Source organism: Salvelinus alpinus, chromosome 22 (assembly GCF_045679555.1).
Source record: "Salvelinus alpinus chromosome 22, SLU_Salpinus.1, whole genome shotgun sequence".
Classification (NCBI taxonomy): Eukaryota; Metazoa; Chordata; class Actinopteri; order Salmoniformes; family Salmonidae; genus Salvelinus; species Salvelinus alpinus.
The window spans coordinates 39465883-39484069 of NC_092107.1; the positions used below are offsets into that span (position 1 = coordinate 39465883).

The window sequence follows — 18187 nt, forward strand, 5'->3', positions numbered from 1 at the left end:
TATGTTACTGTCTGTGTAACTGTCTCTATGTTACTGTCTCTGTGTAATTGTCTGTGTAACTGTCTCTGTGTTACTGTCTCTATGTAACTCTCTGTGTAACTGTCTCTGTGTAACTGTCTCTGTGTAACTGTCTCTGTGTAACTGTCTCTATGTTACTGTCTGTGTAACCGTCTCTATGTTACTGTCTCTGTGTAACTGTCTCTATGTTACTGTCTGTGTAACTGTCTCTATGTTACTGTCTGTGTAACTGTCTCTATGTAACTGTCTCTGTGTTACTGTCTCTATGTAACTGTCTCTGTGTTACTGTCTGTGTAACTGTCTCTGTGTTACTGTCTCTGTGTAACTGTCTATGTGTAACTGTCTCTGTGTAACTGTCTCTGTGTAACTGTCTCTATGTAACTGTCTCTGTGTAACTGTCTCTGTGTTACTGTCTCTATGTTACTGTCTGTGTAACTGTCTCTGTGTAACTGTCTCTATGTTACTGTCTGTGTTACTGTCTCTATGTAACTGTCTGTGTAACTGTCTCTGTGTAACTGTCTCTGTGTAACTGTCTGTGTAACTGTCTCTGTGTTACTGTCTCTGTGTTACTGTCTCTATGTAACTGTCTGTGTAACTGTCTCTGTGTAACTGTCTCTGTGTTACTGTCTCTATGTAACTGTCTCTGTGTTACTGTCTCTGTGTAACTGTCTCTGTGTTACTGTCTATGTAACTGTCTGTGTAACTGTCTCTGTGTAACTGTCTCTGTGTAACTGTCTCTGTGTTACTGTCTCTATGTAACTGTCTCTGTGTTACTGTCTCTGTGTAACCGTCTCTATGTTACTGTCTGTGTAACCGTCTCTATGTTACTGTCTCTGTGTAACTGTCTCTATGTTACTGTCTCTGTGTAACTGTCTCTATGTTACTGTCTGTGTAACTGTCTCTATGTAACTGTCTCTGTGTTACTGTCTCTATGTAACTGTCTCTGTGTTACTGTCTCTGTGTAACTGTCTCTGTGTTACTGTCTCTGTGTAACTGTCTCTGTGCAACTGTCTCTGTGCAACTGTCTCTGTGCAACTGTCTCTGTGCAACTGTCTCTGTGTAACTGTCTCTGTGTAACTGTCTCTGTGTAACTGTCTCTGTGTTACTGTCTCTATGTAACTGTCTCTGTGTTACTGTCTCTGTGTAACTGTCTCTGTGTTACTGTCTCTATGTAACTGTCTCTGTGTAACTGTCTCTGTGTAACTGTCTCTGTGTTACTGTCTCTATGTAACCGTCTCTGTGTTACTGTCTCTGTGTAACCGTCTCTATGTTACTGTCTGTGTAACCGTCTCTATGTTACTGTCTCTATGTTACTGTCTCTGTGTAACTGTCTCTATGTTACTGTCTCTGTGTAACTGTCTCTATGTTACTGTCTGTGTAACTGTCTCTATGTAACTGTCTCTGTGTTACTGTCTCTATGTAACTGTCTCTGTGTTACTGTCTCTGTGTAACTGTCTGTGTAACTGTCTCTGTGTTACTGTCTCTATGTAACTGTCTGTGTAACTGTCTCTGTGTAACCGTCTCTATGTTACTGTCTGTGTAACCGTCTCTATGTTACTGTCTCTGTGTAACTGTCTCTATGTTACTGTCTGTGTAACTGTCTCTATGTTACTGTCTGTGTAACTGTCTCTATGTAACTGTCTCTGTGTTAGTGTCTATGTGTAACTGTCTCTGTGTAACTGTCTCTGTGTAACTGTCTCTATGTAACTGTCTCTGTGTAACTGTCTCTGTGTTACTGTCTCTATGTTACTGTCTGTGTAACTGTCTCTGTGTAACTGTCTCTATGTTACTGTCTGTGTTACTGTCTCTATGTAACTGTCTTTGTAACTGTCTCTGTGTAACTGTCTCTATGTAACTGTCTGTGTAACTGTCTCTGTGTTACTGTCTCTGTGTTACTGTCTCTATGTTACTGTCTGTGTTACTGTCTCTATGTAACTGTCTGTGTAACTGTCTCTGTGTAACTGTCTCTGTGTTACTGTCTCTATGTAACTGTCTCTGTGTTACTGTCTCTGTGTAACTGTCTATGTAACTGTCTGTGTAACTGTCTCTGTGTAACTGTCTCTGTGTAACTGTCTCTGTGTAACTGTCTCTGTGTAACTGTCTCTGTGTTACTGTCTCTATGTAACTGTCTCTGTGTTACTGTCTCTGTGTAACCGTCTCTATGTTACTGTCTGTGTAACCGTCTCTATGTTACTGTCTCTGTGTAACCGTCTCTATGTTACTGTCTCTGTGTAACTGTCTCTATGTTACTGTCTGTGTAACTGTCTCTATGTAACTGTCTCTGTGTTACTGTCTCTGTGTAACTGTCTCTGTGTTACTGTCTCTGTGTAACTGTCTCTGTGCAACTGTCTCTGTGCAACTGTCTCTGTGCAACTGTCTCTGTGTAACTGTCTCTGTGTAACTGTCTCTATGTTACTGTCTGTGTAACTGTCTCTGTGTAACTGTCTCTGTGTTACTGTCTCTATGTAACTGTCTCTGTGTAACTGTCTCTGTGTAACTGTCTCTGTGTAACTGTCTCTGTGTAACTGTCTCTATGTTACTGTCTGTGTAACTGTCTCTATGTAACTGTCTCTATGTAACTGTCTCTGTGTTACTGTCTCTATGTAACTGTCTCTATGTTACTGTCTCTGTGTAACTGTCTCTGTGTAACTGTCTCTGTGTAACTGTCTGTGTAACTGTCTCTGTGTAACTGTCTCTTGTGTTACTGTCTCTGTGTTACTGTCTCTATGTAACTTCTTTCTCCACTGATCTACAACACCTGTAGTATGTGTCGCTCTATTTTTCTGTCTGTCACTACTAACTATTTTCCCTTCAGTGTTTTTCTCCTTCAAACCTTTTCAACCTTTGCTAACTCTTTCTCCCCTAACGCCTATCTGTGTGTGTGTACTCGCGCGTGTGTGTGTGTGTGTGTGTGTCAGACTCTGAGCTCGGTGCAGAAGTTGGTGGACATTGAGCCTTCGCCCGTCAGTGCCATGAGGATGACGCTGGCACAGGTAGACCTAACCCCTAGTCTCTACCCGTCAAGCCACCACCAACCATCTAGAGCCATAACATGACCCTGGCTGCTGCATGCTATCCACCCATTGTAATGGCGCAGTATATCCATAACAAGCACACTGATTAGCCTCAACCATAACCGTGGTTGATACATGACTTTATACATGCTGAACGACCACAAGGTAGTAGTTGTGACCATGCCCTCTGATGGTTGATCTGTTACCATGCTGTTCCACCATTACCATGGCTGTTCCACTACAACCATTACCATGCTGTTCCACTACAACCATTACCATTCTGTTCCACTACAACCATTACCATGCTGTTCCACTACAACCATTACCATTCTGTTCCACTACAACCATTACCATGCTGTTCCACTACAACCATTACCATGCTGTTCCACTACAACCATTACCATGCTGTTCCACTACAACCATTACCATGCTGTTCCACTACAACCATTACCATTCTGTTCCACTACAACCATTACCATTCTGTTCCACTACAACCATTACCATGCTGTTCCACTACAACCATTACCATTCTGTTCCACTACAACCATTACCATTCTGTTCCACTACAACCATTACCATTCTGTTCCACTACAACCATTACCATTCTGTTCCACTACAACCATTACCATTCTGTTCCACTACAACCATTACCAGGCTGTTCCATTACAGCCATTACCATGCTGTTCCATTACAACCATTACCATGCTGTTCCACTACAACCATTACCATGCTGTTCCACTACAACCATTACCATGCTGTTCCACTACAACCATTACCATGCTGTTCCACTACAACCATTACCATGCTGTTCCACTACAACCATTACCATGCTGTTCCACCATTACCATGGCTGTTCCACTACAACCATTACCATGCTGTTCCACTACAACCATCACCATGCTGTTCCACTACAACCATTACCATGCTGTTCCACTACAACCATTACCATGTTGTTCCACTACAACCATTACCATGGCTGTTCCACTACAACCATTACCATGCTGTTCCACTACAACCATTACCATGCTGTTCCACTACAACCATTACCATGCTGTTCCACTCCAACCATTACCATGCTGTTCCACTCCAACCATTACCATGCTGTTCCACTACAACCATTACCATGCTGTTCCACTACAACCATTACCATGCTGTTCCACTACAACCATTACCATAATGTTCCACTACAACCATTACCCCATTACCATGCTGTTCCACTACAACCATTACCATGCTGTTCCACTACAACCATTACCATGCTGTTCCACCATTACCATGCTGTTCCACTACAACCATTACCATGCTGTTCCACTCCAACCATTACCATGCTGTTCCACTACAACCATTACCATGCTGTTCCACTACAACCATTACCATGCTGTTCCATTACAACCATTACCATGCTGTTCCACTACAACCATTACCGTGCTGTTCCACTACAACCATTACCGTGCTGTTCCACTACAACCATTACCATGCTGTTCCACTACAACCATTACCATGCTGTTCCACTACAACCATTACCATGGCTGTTCCATTACAACCATTACCATGCTGTTCCACTACAACCATTACCATGCTGTTCCACTACAACCATTACCGTGCTGTTCCACTACAAGCATTACCATGCTGTTCCATTACAACCATTACCATGCTGTTCCACTACAACCATTACCGTGCTGTTCCACTACAACCATTACCGTGCTGTTCCACTACAACCATTACCATGCTGTTCCACTACAACCATTACCATGCTGTTCCACCATTACCATGGCTGTTCCACTACAACCATTACCATGCTGTTCCACTACAACCATCACCATGCTGTTCCACTACAACCATTACCATGCTGTTCCACTACAACCATTACCATGTTGTTCCACTACAACCATTACCATGGCTGTTCCACTACAACCATTACCATGCTGTTCCACTACAACCATTACCATGCTGTTCCACTACAACCATTACCATGCTGTTCCACTCCAACCATTACCATGCTGTTCCACTCCAACCATTACCATGCTGTTCCACTACAACCATTACCATGCTGTTCCACTACAACCATTACCATGCTGTTCCACTACAACCATTACCATGCTGTTCCACTACAACCATTACCATAATGTTCCACTACAACCATTACCCCATTACCATGCTGTTCCACTACAACCATTACCATGCTGTTCCACTACAACCATTACCATGCTGTTCCACCATTACCATGCTGTTCCACTACAACCATTACCATGCTGTTCCACTCCAACCATTACCATGCTGTTCCACTACAACCATTACCATGCTGTTCCACTACAACCATTACCATGCTGTTCCATTACAACCATTACCATGCTGTTCCACTACAACCATTACCGTGCTGTTCCACTACAACCATTACCGTGCTGTTCCACTACAACCATTACCATGCTGTTCCACTACAACCATTACCATGCTGTTCCACTACAACCATTACCATGGCTGTTCCATTACAACCATTACCATGCTGTTCCACTACAACCATTACCATGCTGTTCCACTACAACCATTACCGTGCTGTTCCACTACAACCATTACCATGCTGTTCCATTACAACCATTACCATGCTGTTCCACTACAACCATTACCGTGCTGTTCCACTACAACCATTACCGTGCTGTTCCACTACAACCATTACCATGCTGTTCCACTACAACCATTACCATGCTGTTCCACTACAACCATTACCATGGCTGTTCCATTACAACCATTACCATGCTGTTCCACTACAACCATTACCATGCTGTTCCACTACAACCATTACCATGCTGTTCCACTACAACCATTACCATGCTGTTCCACTACAACCATTACCATGCTGTTCCACTACAACCATTACCATGGCTGTTCCATTACAACCATTACCATGCTGTTCCACTACAACCATTACCATGGCTGTTCCATTACAACCATTACCATGCTGTTCCATTACAACCATTACCATGCTGTTCCACCATTACCAGAACCATGACTGTTTTCCAGTGACCATAAACGTGACCGTGTCCATAAGCATGACTGCTGCTGTAGAGTCTTGACCGTTGCATTCTACCCATGTGGCTGTTGAACCGTGATGCTTCGTTAATCATTATGACCGTTTAACAATTAGCTTGCCGTTTATGATCTGTTACCACCAAGACCAAGGATTTCCCAACCATGACCACTAATGGTTGTATGTCCAGAAAGCTTGCTGTGTAACCCTCTGCTAGAACATATATAATCTTAGTTATTGTACCGTCATTAGCCCGTTCCTCCTGGTTACCTACAGTAGGTATATTAACTGAGCCTGACTCTGCTACTGTATAATAAGTCCCATTCACACATTGAGCTGCTACTGTTCAACACATTAAGAACCATCTGCTATTTTATAGCTGATTTGAATTGTACAGATAGTTAAAATTACAGACACGATAGCACAATACCCTACTTATCCAGTGATGCTTTCACTGTTCCCTAAATAGACCATTGTGGGGTTGAGGTGACTTAGGGGGGGTTGAGGTGACTTAGGGGTGGTTGAGGTGACTTAGGGGGGGTTGAGGTGACTTAGGGGGGTTGAGGTGACCGTTAGGGGGGGGGTTGAGGTGACTGTTAGGGGGGGTTGAGGTGACTGTTAGGGGGGGTTGAGGTGACTGTTAGGGGGGGTTGAGGTGACTTTTAGGGGGGGGTTGAGGTGACTGTTAGGGGGGGGGGGGTTGAGGTGACCGTTAGGGGGGGTTGAGGTGACCGTTAGGGGGGGTTGAGGTGACCGTTAGGGGGGTTGAGGTGACTGTTAGGGGGGTTGAGGTGACTGTTAGGGGGGTTGAGGTGACTGTTAGGGGGGTTGAGGTGACTGTTAGGGGGGTTGAGGTGACCGTTAGGGGGGTTGAGGTGACCGTTAGGGGGGTTGAGGTGACCGTTAGGGGGGTTGAGGTGACCGTTAGGGGGGGTTGAGGTGACCGTTAGGGGGGGGGGTTGAGATGACCGTTAGGGGGGGGGTTGAGGTGACTGTTAGGGGGGGTTGAGGTGACCGTTAGGGGGGTTGAGGTGAGGGGGTCTGGCGTTGATTCTGACTGGTTGTTGTGTGTTAATGCAGTGTAGAGAGGGGGGGTGGATATGTATTACTGGGCTAGGAAGTTAAGGGATGGGCTCCATTGGGAAGACACACAGACAGACATCTACCTAGTTGTTGCATGTAATTCTCTGGTGTATGTACAGTGGGGAGAACAAGTATTTGATACACTGCCGATTTTGCAGGTTTTCCTACTTACAAAGCATGTAGAGGTCTGTAATTTGTGGTACACTTCAACTGTGCACTTCAAGGTACACTTCCACTGTGAGAGACTGAATCTAAAACAAAAATCCAGAAAATCACATTGTATGATTTTTAAGTAATTAATTTGCATTTTATTGCATGACATAAGTATTTGATACATCAGAAAAGCAGAAATTAATATTTGATACAGAAACCTTTGTTTGCAATTACAGAGATCATACGTTTCCTGTAGTTCTTGACCAGGTTTGCACACACTGCAGCAGGGATTTTGGCCCACTCCTCCATACAGACCTTCTCCAGATCCTTCAGGTTTCGGGGCTGTCGCTGGGCAATATGGACTTTCAGCTCCCTCCAAAGATTTTCTATTGGGTTCAGGTCTGGAGACTGGCTAGGCCACTCCAGGACCTTGAGATGCTTCTTACGGAGCCACTCCTTAGTTGCCCTGGCTGTGTGTTTCGGGTCGTTGTCATGCTGGAAGACCCAGCCACGACCCATCTTCAATGCTCGTACTGAGGGAAGGAGGTTGTTGGCCAAGATCTCGCGATACATGGCCCCATCCATCCTCCCCTCAATACGGTGCAGTCGTCCTGTCCCCTTTGCAGAAAAGCATCCCCAAAGAATGATGTTTCCACCTCCATGCTTCACGGTTGGGATGGTGTTCTTGGGGTTGTACTCATCCTTTTTCCTCCAAACACGGCAAGTGGAGTTTAGACCAAAAAGCTCTATTTTTGTCTTATCAGACCACATGACCTTCTCCCATTCCTCCTCTGGATCATCCAGATGGTCATTGGCAAACTTCAGACAGGCCTGGACATGCGCTGGCTTGATCAGGGGGACCTTGCGTGCGCTGCAGGATTTTAATCCATGACGGCGTAGTGTGTTACTAATGGTTTTCTTTGAGACTGTGGTCCCAGCTCTCTTCAGGTCATTGACCAGGTCCTGCCGTGTAGTTCTGGGCTGATCCCTCACCTTCCTCATGATCATTGATGCCCCACGAGGTGAGATCTTGCATGGAGCCCCAGACCGAGGGTGATTGACCGTCATCTTGAACTTCTTCCATTTTCTAATAATTGCGCCAACAGTTGTTGCCTTCTCACCAAGCTGCTTGCCTATTGTCCTGTAGCCCATCCCAGCCTTCTGCAGGTCTACAATTTTATCCCTGATGTCCTTACACAGCTCTCTGGTCTTGGCCATTGTGGAGAGGTTGGAGTCTGTTTGATTGAGTGTGTGGACAGGTGTCTTTTATACAGGTAACGAGTTCAAACAGGTGCAGTTAATACAGGTAATGAGTGGAGAACAGGAGGGCTTCTTAAAGAAAAACTAACAGGTCTGTGAGAGCCGGAATTCTTACTGGTTGGTAGGTGATCAAATACTTATGTCATGCAATAAAATGCAAATTAATTACTTAAAAATCATACAATGTGATTTTCTGGATTTCTGGATTTTATGATAAAAATTACAGACCTCTACATGCTTTGTAAGTAGGAAAACCTGCAAAATCGGCAGTGTATCAAATACTTGTTCTCCCCACTGTATGTGAGAGGTAGGTTCTTCTAAAGTGGGACTGTACTAGGTGTGGTTGTTAGCTGTATCCAGTGGGACTGTACTAGGTGTGGTTGTTAGCTGTATCCAGTGGGACTGTACTAGGTGTGGTTGTTAGCTGTATCTAGTGAGACTGTACTAGGTGTGGTTGTTAGCTGTATCTAGTGAGACTGTACTAGGTGTGGCTGTTAGCTGTATCCAGTGGGACTGTACTAGGTGTGGTTGTTAGCTGTATCTAGTGAGACTGTACTAGGTGTGGTTGTTAGCTGTATCCAGTGGGACTGTACTAGGTGTGGTTGATAGCTGTATCCAGTGGGACTGTACTAGGTGTGGTTGATAGCTGTATCCAGTGGGACTGTACTAGGTGTGGTTGTTAGCTGTATCTAGTGAGACTGTACTAGGTGTGGCTGTTAGCTGTATCCATTGGGACTGTACTAGGTGTGGTTGTTAGCTGTATCCAGTGAGACTGTACTAGGTGTGGTTGTTAGCTGTATCCATTGAGACTGTACTAGGTGTGGTTGTTAGCTGTATCCAGTGAGACTGTACTAGGTGTGGTTGTTAGCTGTATCTAGTGAGACTGTACTAGGTGTGGTTGATAGCTGTATCCAGTGAGACTGTACTAGGTGTGGTTGTTAGCTGTATCCAGTGAGACTGTACTAGGTGTGGTTGTTAGCTGTATCCAGTGGGACTGTACTAGGTGTGGTTGTTAGCTGTATCCAGTGGGACTGTACTAGGTGTGGTTGTTAGCTGTATCCGTGAGACTCTACTAGGTGTGGTTGTTAGCTGTATCCAGTGAGACTGTACTAGGTGTGGTTGTTAGCTGTATCTAGTGAGACTGTACTAGGTGTGGTTGTTAGCTGTATCTACTGAGACTGTACTAGGTGTGGTTGTTAGCTGTATCCAGTGAGACTGTACTAGGTGTGGTTGTTAGCTGTATCCAGTGGGACTGTACTAGGTGTGGTTGATAGCTGTATCCAGTGAGACTGTACTAGGTGTGGTTGTTAGATAGCTGTATCCAGTGGGACTGTACTAGGTGTGGTTGATAGCTGTATCCAGTGAGACTGTACTAGGTGTGGTTGATAGCTGTATCCAGTGGGACTGTACTAGGTGTGGTTGTTAGCTGTATCCAGTGAGACTGTACTAGGTGTGGTTGTTAGATAGCTGTATCCAGTGGGACTGTACTAGGTGTGGTTGATAGCTGTATCCAGTGAGACTGTACTAGGTGTGGTTGTTAGATAGCTGTATCCAGTGGGACTGTACTAGGTGTGGTTGATAGCTGTATCCAGTGAGACTGTACTAGGTGTGGTTGATAGCTGTATCCAGTGAGACTGTACTAGGTGTGGTTGTTAGCTGTATCCAGTGGGACTGTACTAGGTGTGGTTGTTAGCTGTATCCAGTGGGACTGTACTAGGTGTGGTTGTTAGCTGTATCTAGTGAGACTGTACTAGGTGTGGTTGTTAGCTGTATCCAGTGAGACTGTACTAGGTGTGGTTGTTAGCTGTATCCAGTGAGACTGTACTAGGTGTGGTTGTTAGCTGTATCCAGTGGGACTGTACTAGGTGTGGTTGTTAGCTGTATCCAGTGAGACTGTACTAGGTGTGGTTGATAGCTGTATCCAGTGAGACTGTACTAGGTGTGGTTGATAGCTGTATCCAGTGAGACTGTACTAGGTGTGGTTGTTAGCTGTATCCAGTGAGACTGTACTAGGTGTGGTTGTTAGCTGTATCCAGTGGGACTGTACTAGGTGTGGTTGTTAGCTGTATCCAGTGAGACTGTACTAGGTGTGGTTGATAGCTGTATCCAGTGGGACTGTACTAGGTGTGGTTGTTAGCTGTATCCAGTGGGACTGTACTATGTGTGGTTGTGTGGGGTAATGATGACTCTACAGTAGTTCTTCGGGGAGACTTCATTTTATTTAGGATAGGAGAATTACATTCCATCATTTCCATGGTAACCGCTTAGGAAAAAGGTGTTGTGTTCCTCTTATCTCCATGGTAACTGTGTGTGTGTGTGTGTGTGTGTGTGTGTGTGTGTGTGTGTGTGTGTGTGTGTGTGTGTGTGTGTGTGTGTGTGTGTTGTAGAGTCGTAAGTTGGAGACAGACACGGGGAGCCAGACAGAGGAGCACAGTCTGAACAAGGAGGCCAGGAAATGGGCGACCAGAATGGCCCGAGAACACAAGAACATCGTCCACTACAAGAGAGTGAGTCTACACACAACTACACACCACACACACACACACACACACACACACACACTAGTTGTTCATGTTGGTCCAGACCATCTTTAAAAACCAGATGTGATTTTTGAAGTGTGTGTGTGTGTGTGTGTGTGTGTGTGTGTGTGTGTGTGTGTGTGTGTGTGTGTGTGTGTGTGTGTGTGTGTGTGTGTGTGTGTGTGTGTGTGCCGTTAGAGCCTGGAGGAGTGTGAGACACTGGGAGTCCCTCAAACAGAGCAGGGCCGGCTTGATCTGGAGCTGAAGATAGAGGATACCAAAGAGAACATCCGCAAGGCTGAGGTTTGTGTTTGTTAGAAGAAAGGTAGACCTATAGGCTGCAGTATACCCTCTTTCCCCCCGCTCTCTAAGTATAGTTGTCTCTCCATAGATTCTCTCAGCCTGTCAGACTGTGAATCAGATCAATGCCTCTCCTTCCTGTCCAGGCTGTATCACATCCGGCCGTGATTGGTCCCATAGGGCGGCGCACAATTGGCCCATCGTCTTCCTGGTTTAGCCGGGGTAGGCCGTCGTTATCAATAAGAATTTGTTCTTAACTGACTTGCCTCGTTAAATTAAGGTTAAATATAAATAATATCTGTCCTCTCGGTCTCTGTGATTTCCCTCTCTCTGGCACCCCCTGCTGGCTGATGTAGTCATAGCGCCCACAGACAGAGATGAGAAATTCACGCAGATATGGACCACTCTCCACCTCCCTTTCTGTCCACCACCCTCCCCTCTGTTCACCTCCCACCCTCCCCCTCCCTCCCCCAGCCCCCATTACCTCCTGCTGTCTGTTGAATGTCTGAGTCCATTTGGATCTAATGGGCCCTGGGGGGAGGGGTAGAGCCAGGACAACCAATAGTCTATGGTGGGCGGGGTCAGAGGAGGAAGCATTAGTGATGAAAGTGTACTCAATAATTAACAACATTCCACTTCCTGATACTGATCAGACATTAAAGAGCTTTTATCTCCATGAAAATGTTCTGTAAGGAGTTTATCTCCCTGTACTTCCTTTGTACCAACAGTACCTGTGAAAAGTTTGGACACACATACTCATTCATGGGTTTTTATTTATTTTTACTATTTTCTACATAATAATAGTGAAGACATCAACACTATGAAATAACACATATGGAATCATGTAGTATCCAAAAAAGTGTTAAACAAATCAAAATATATTTTAGATTCTTCAAAGTAGCCACCCTTTGCTTTGATAACAGCTTTGCACACTCTTGGCATTCTCTCAACCAGCTTCACCTGGAATGCTTTTCCAACAGTCTTGAAGGAGTTCCGAGATATGCTGAGCACTTGTTGGCTGCTTTTCCTTCACTCTGCGGTCCAACTCATCCCAAACCATCTGAATTGGTTTGAGGTCGGGGAATTGTGGAGGCCAGGTCATCTGATGCAGCACTACATCACTCTCCCTTTTGGTCAGATAGCTCTCACACAGCCTGGAGGTGTGTTGGGTCATTGTCCTGTTGAAAAACAAATGATAGTCCCACTAAGCACAAACCAGATGGGATGGCATATCACTGCAGAATGCTGTTGTAGCCATGCTGGTTAAATGTGCCTTGAATTCTAAATAAATCACTGACAGTGTCACCAGCAAAGCACCCCCACACCATCACACCTCCTCCTCCATGCTTCACGGTGGGAACCACACAAGCGGAGATCATCCGTTCACCTACTCTGTATCTCACAAAGACACGGCGGTTGGAACCAAACATCTCAAATGTGGACTCATTAGACCAAAGGACAGATTCCCACCGGTCTAATGTCCATTACTTGTGGTTCTTGGCCCAAGCAAGTCTCTTCTTCTTATTGGTGTCCTTTAGTAGTGATTTCTTTGCAGTAATTCGACCATAAAGGCCTGATTCACTCAGTCTCCTCTGAACAGTTGATGTTGAGATGTGTCTGTTACTTGAACTCTGTGAAGCATTTATTTGGGCTGCAACTTCTGAGACTGGTAACTCTAATGAACTTATCCTCTGCGGCAGAGGTAACTCTGGGAACTCCTTTCCTGTGGCGGTCCTCATGAGAGCCAGTTTCATCATAGCACTTGATGGTTTTTGTGACTGTTTCTTTGTGTTTTTGTGATTGAAGAAACTTTCAAAGTTCTTGAAATGTTCTGCATTGACTGACCTTCATATCTTAAAGTAATGATGAACTGTTGTTTCTCTTTGCTTATTTGAGCTGTTCTTGCCATAATATGGACTTGGTCTTTTACCAAATAGGGCTATCTTCTGTATACCACCCCTACCTTGTCACAATACAACTGATTGGCTCAAACGCATTATGAAGGAAAGAAATTCCACAAATTAACTTTTAACAATGCACACCTGTTAATTGAAATACATTCCAGGCGACTACATCATGAAGCTGGTTGAGAGAATGCCAAGAGTGTGCAAAGCTGTCATCAAGGCAACGGGTGGCTACTTTGAAAAATCTAAAATATATTTTGATTTGTTTAACACTTTTTTGGTTACTACATGATTCCATATGTGTTATTTCATAGTTTTGATGTCTTCACTATTATTCTACAATGTAGAAAATAGTAAAAATAAAGAAAAACCCTTGAATGAGGAGTAGGTGTGTCCACTCTTTTGACTGGTACTGTACATACTACTTACCTGGGATAGATTGAGTGTTGATGGGATAGATTGAGTCCTCCAACATCCCCTGTCAGTTATATTGATTACCCAGCAGTGTGTGTAACCTCTCTCTCACTCCAGACAGTAAAGCTGAAGGCAGAGGCTCGTCTGGACCTGCTGAGACAGGTGGGCGTTGCCGTGGATACCTGGCTGAAGAGCGCCATGAACCAGGTGATGGAGGAGCTGGAGAATGAGCGCTGGGCTACAGTAAACTACACTACCCATGATCCCTCACTCTCGGTGAGACACCTGCCCTCCCTCCCTCTCACTACACCACCGTCCCTCACTTTGGAGGAAACTACCCACAATCCCTCACTACACTCCCTGCAATGCCTGTCTCCCACTACCTGTCATCATCACAGACAAATGTTTATTTGCCACAGGGCAGCCAAGGCATGTGTGTGTGGACTTCAGCACTTTGGTCCTGTGTGTGTGTGTGTGTGCGTGTGTGTGTTTGTGTGTGTCAGCAGGATGTTGAGGTAAGCAGTCTCTGCTCCTATTCACCACTTAACATTCTGTTCACATGATACTGCAGCAACCACCAAAGAGAGAGAGGGGGGAGGGAGGGAGGGGGTAAAGAGAGGAAGTGAGAGAGGGAGACAGAGAGTGGGGAAGTGATAATGGGTGAAACTGGAACCAAAGGAAAGAAGGGAGATGGAGAGGAGGAGAAAGTGGTGTGGATGACAAGAGTAACAGTTAGAGAATTAGTTGAGGGAGTTGTCTGTTCCCTCGGCCCAGTGTTCATTTCACACCAGTGTGATGGAGAGCAAAGTATCTCCTAATCAATTAACCTTTCCCCCGAGGTGATAACTACTTGCAAGGTGACTGGGAATATGGCAGAATACAAACAGTGTAGTTATTCCCTCCGCAAGGCAATCAAACAGGCAAAACGTCAATATAGAGACAAAGTGAAGTCGTATAGAGACAAAGTGGAACCTTTCCGACACGAGACGTACGTGACGGTCTACAGACAATCACAGACTACAACAGGAAAACCAGCCAATCACAGACTACAACAGGAAAACCAGCCACGTCGCGGACACCGACGTCTTGCTTCTGGACAAGCTAAACACCTTCTTCTCCCGCTTTGAGGAAAACACAGTGCCACCGACCTGGCCCGGTATCAAGGACTGTGGGCTCTCCTTCTACATGGCCAACGTGAGAAAGACATTTAAGCGTGTTAACCCTCGTCCAAACGGCATCCCTAGCCGCGTCCTCAGAGCATGCGCAGACCAGCTGGCTGGAGTGTTTACGGACATATTCAATTTCTCCCTATCCCAGTCTGCTGTTCCCACATGCTTCAAGAGGGCCACCATTGTTCCTGTTCCCAAGAAAGCTAAGGTAACTGAGCTAAACGACTACCGCCCCGTAGCACTCACTTCCGTCATCATGAAGTGCTTTGAGAGACTAGTCAAGGATCATATCACCTCTACCTTACCTGTCACCCTAGACCCACTTCACCCTAGACCAACTTCAATTTGATTACTGCACCAATAGATCCACAGATGACACAATCGCCATCACACTGCACACTGCCCTATCCCATCTGGACAAGAGGAATACATATGTAAGAATGCTGTTCATTGACAATAGCTCAGCATTCAACACCATAGTACCCTACACGCTCATCATTAAGCTCGAGGCCCTGGGTCTGAACCCTGCCCTGTGCAACTGGGTCCTGGACTTCCTGACGGGCCGCCCCCAGGTGGTGAAGGTAGGAAACAACATTTACACTTCGCTGATCCTCAACACTGGGGCCCCACAAGGGTGCGTTCTGAGCCCTCTCCTGTACTCCCTGTTCACCCACGACTGCGTGGCCATGCACGCCTCCAACTCAATCATCAAGTTTGCAGACGACACTACAGTGGTAGGCTTGATTACCAACAACGACGAGACGGCCTACAGGGAGGAGGTGAGGGCCCTCGGAGTGTGGTGTCAGGAAAATAACCTCTCACTCAACGTGATGAGGATAGTCCCTATCCACATCGGCGGGACTGCAGTGGAGAAGATGGAAAGCTTCAGGTTCCTCGGCGTACACATCACTGACAAACTTAAATGGTCCACCCACACAGACCGTGTGGTGAAGAAGGCACAACAGTGCCTCTTCAACCTCAGGAGGCTGAAGACATTTTGCTAGGCACCTAAAACCCTCACAAACTTTTCCAGGTGCACAATTGAGAGCATCCTGTCGGGCTGTATCACCGCTTGGTACGTTAACTGCACCACCCACAACCACAGGGCTCTCCGGAGGGTGGTGCGGTCTGCCCAACGCATCACCGGGGGCAAACTACCTGCCCTCCAGCACCCAATGTCACAGGAAGGCCAAAAAGATCATCAAGGACAACAACCACCCGAGCCACTGCCTGTTCACCCCGCTATCATCCAGAAGGTGAGGCCTGTACAGGTGCATCAAAGCTGGGACAGGGAGACTGAAAAACAGCTTCTATCTCAAGGCCATCAGTTAAATAGCCATCACTAGCACATTAGAGGCTGCTGCCTATATACATAGAGTTTAAATCACTGGCCACTTTAATAATGTTTACATATCTTGCATTACTCATCTCATATGTTTATACTGTATTCTATACTATTCTACTGTGTCTTAGTCTATGCCACTCTGACATTGCTCGTCCATATATTGATATATTCTTAATTCCATTCCTTTACTTAGATTTGTGTGTATTGGGTATATGTTGTGTAATTTGTTAGATATTACTGCACTGTCGGAGCTAGAAACACAAGCATTTCGTTACACCCGCAATAACATCTGTTAAACACGTGTATGTGACCAATAACATCTGCTAAACACGTGTATGTGACCAATAACATCTGCTAAACACGTGTATGTGACCAATAACATCTGTTAAACACGTGTATGTGACCAATAACATCTGTTAAACACGTATATGTGACCAATAACATCTGTTAAACACGTGTATGTGACCAATAACATCTGTTAAACACGTGTATGTGACCAATAACATCTGTTAAACACGTATATGTGACCAATAACATCTGTTAAACACGTGTATGTGACCAATAACATCTGTTAAACACGTATATGTGACCAATAACATCTGCTAAACACGTGTATGTGACCAATAACATCTGTTAAACACGTGTATGTGACCAATAACATCTGTTAAACACGTGTATGTGACCAATAACATCTGTTAAACACGTGTATGTGACCAATAACATCTGTTAAACACGTGTATGTGACCAATAACATCTGTTAAACACGTGTATGTGACCAATAACATCTGTTAAACACGTGTATGTGACCAATAACATCTGTTAAACACGGGTATGTGACCAATAACATCTGTTAAACACGTATATGTGACCAATAACATCTGTTAAACACGTGTATGTGACCAATAACAGTAACATTTGATTTAATACTATGGTGTAGTATAATCCTCTTCTAAGAATTCCCTCTGGCCATGATGATAATGATGATAACACCTGTTACCTATTGATCTCTATCTTTTTGTTTGACAACTACAAGGTGTTTACATTGCTATTATTATTAAAAGTAGAATGGACTATTTTTATATATATTTTTAACTCCTCATTCTAAGCTAAATGTCTTAACCTAGATAAGAAGAGGAAACGTATTCCTCTGCTTACAGTAGGAGGAATATATGTAGAGGGGAAAATCTGGTCGGTCACACACACACACACACACACACACACACACACAGTCTTGTACAGCTAACCTTGTGGGGACGCACAATTCAGTCCCATTAAAAATCCTATTTTCCCTAACCCTAAAACTAACACTAATTCTAACCTGAACCCAAACCCCCTAGAAATAGCATTTGACCTTGTAGGGATTTTGTCCCCAGTTGTTCTTGTGGGGACTTCTGGTCCCCACAAGAATAGTTAAACACGTCCACACACACACACACACAGCTGTTGTTTTCTGCTCTGATGGAGATGTAGAGTTTAGTGATGTTTTAGCTTTTTATCAGGAACATAGTGAGTTTTGAACACACACAGAGAAAAACACACAGCTGTTCTGTCCTGGTTGTGTTGCTGTGTCCGGTCTCAATGGGGGGCGGGCCCATATGCCACCTGAATCACCTGATCTCCCTGAGCCAATGAGATTCCCTGAGGAAAGGTAGAGGAGGGGTCAGGACATAAAGGTTTTACATCGACGCCCTTCATATCACCTGACTCAGAAGGACGAGGAGAGAGAACCGGAGAGAACCAGAGAGAACAAGGACGGAACCGCACTGGATAATTTGAGAAGGAACTCATTGTGACGTGTCTGTGTGTAGGGCCCGGTTGATGTGGAGCGGTCGGAGGGTGAGGAGTGTGAGGAGAACATGGAGGTGTTTGATGACAGCAGCTCCAGCCCTTCTGGGACTCTCAGGAACTACCCACTGACCTGTAAAGTCCTCTACTCATACAAGGTAATACACACACTCACACACACACACACTGAACAACGTA

At 45.0% G+C, this 18187-nt stretch overlaps 1 protein-coding gene across 2 annotated transcripts in view; it reads left to right on the forward strand.

Moving 5' to 3' along the window:
* Nucleotides 1-18187, forward strand: part of LOC139549523 (F-BAR and double SH3 domains protein 2-like) — a 125200-nt gene that overhangs the window by 90532 nt on the left and 16481 nt on the right. Inside the window, exons 11-15 of one of the 2 annotated variants that reach the window (XM_071360107.1) lie at nucleotides 2937-3011; nucleotides 10941-11060; nucleotides 11271-11375; nucleotides 13808-13966; nucleotides 18013-18147. In XM_071360107.1, the coding sequence (XP_071216208.1) occupies nucleotides 2937-3011; nucleotides 10941-11060; nucleotides 11271-11375; nucleotides 13808-13966; nucleotides 18013-18147 (594 nt within the window). The remainder of the gene's footprint in view (nucleotides 1-2936; nucleotides 3012-10940; nucleotides 11061-11270; nucleotides 11376-13807; nucleotides 13967-18012; nucleotides 18148-18187) is intronic. The other variant, XM_071360108.1, reaches the window with a different exon arrangement.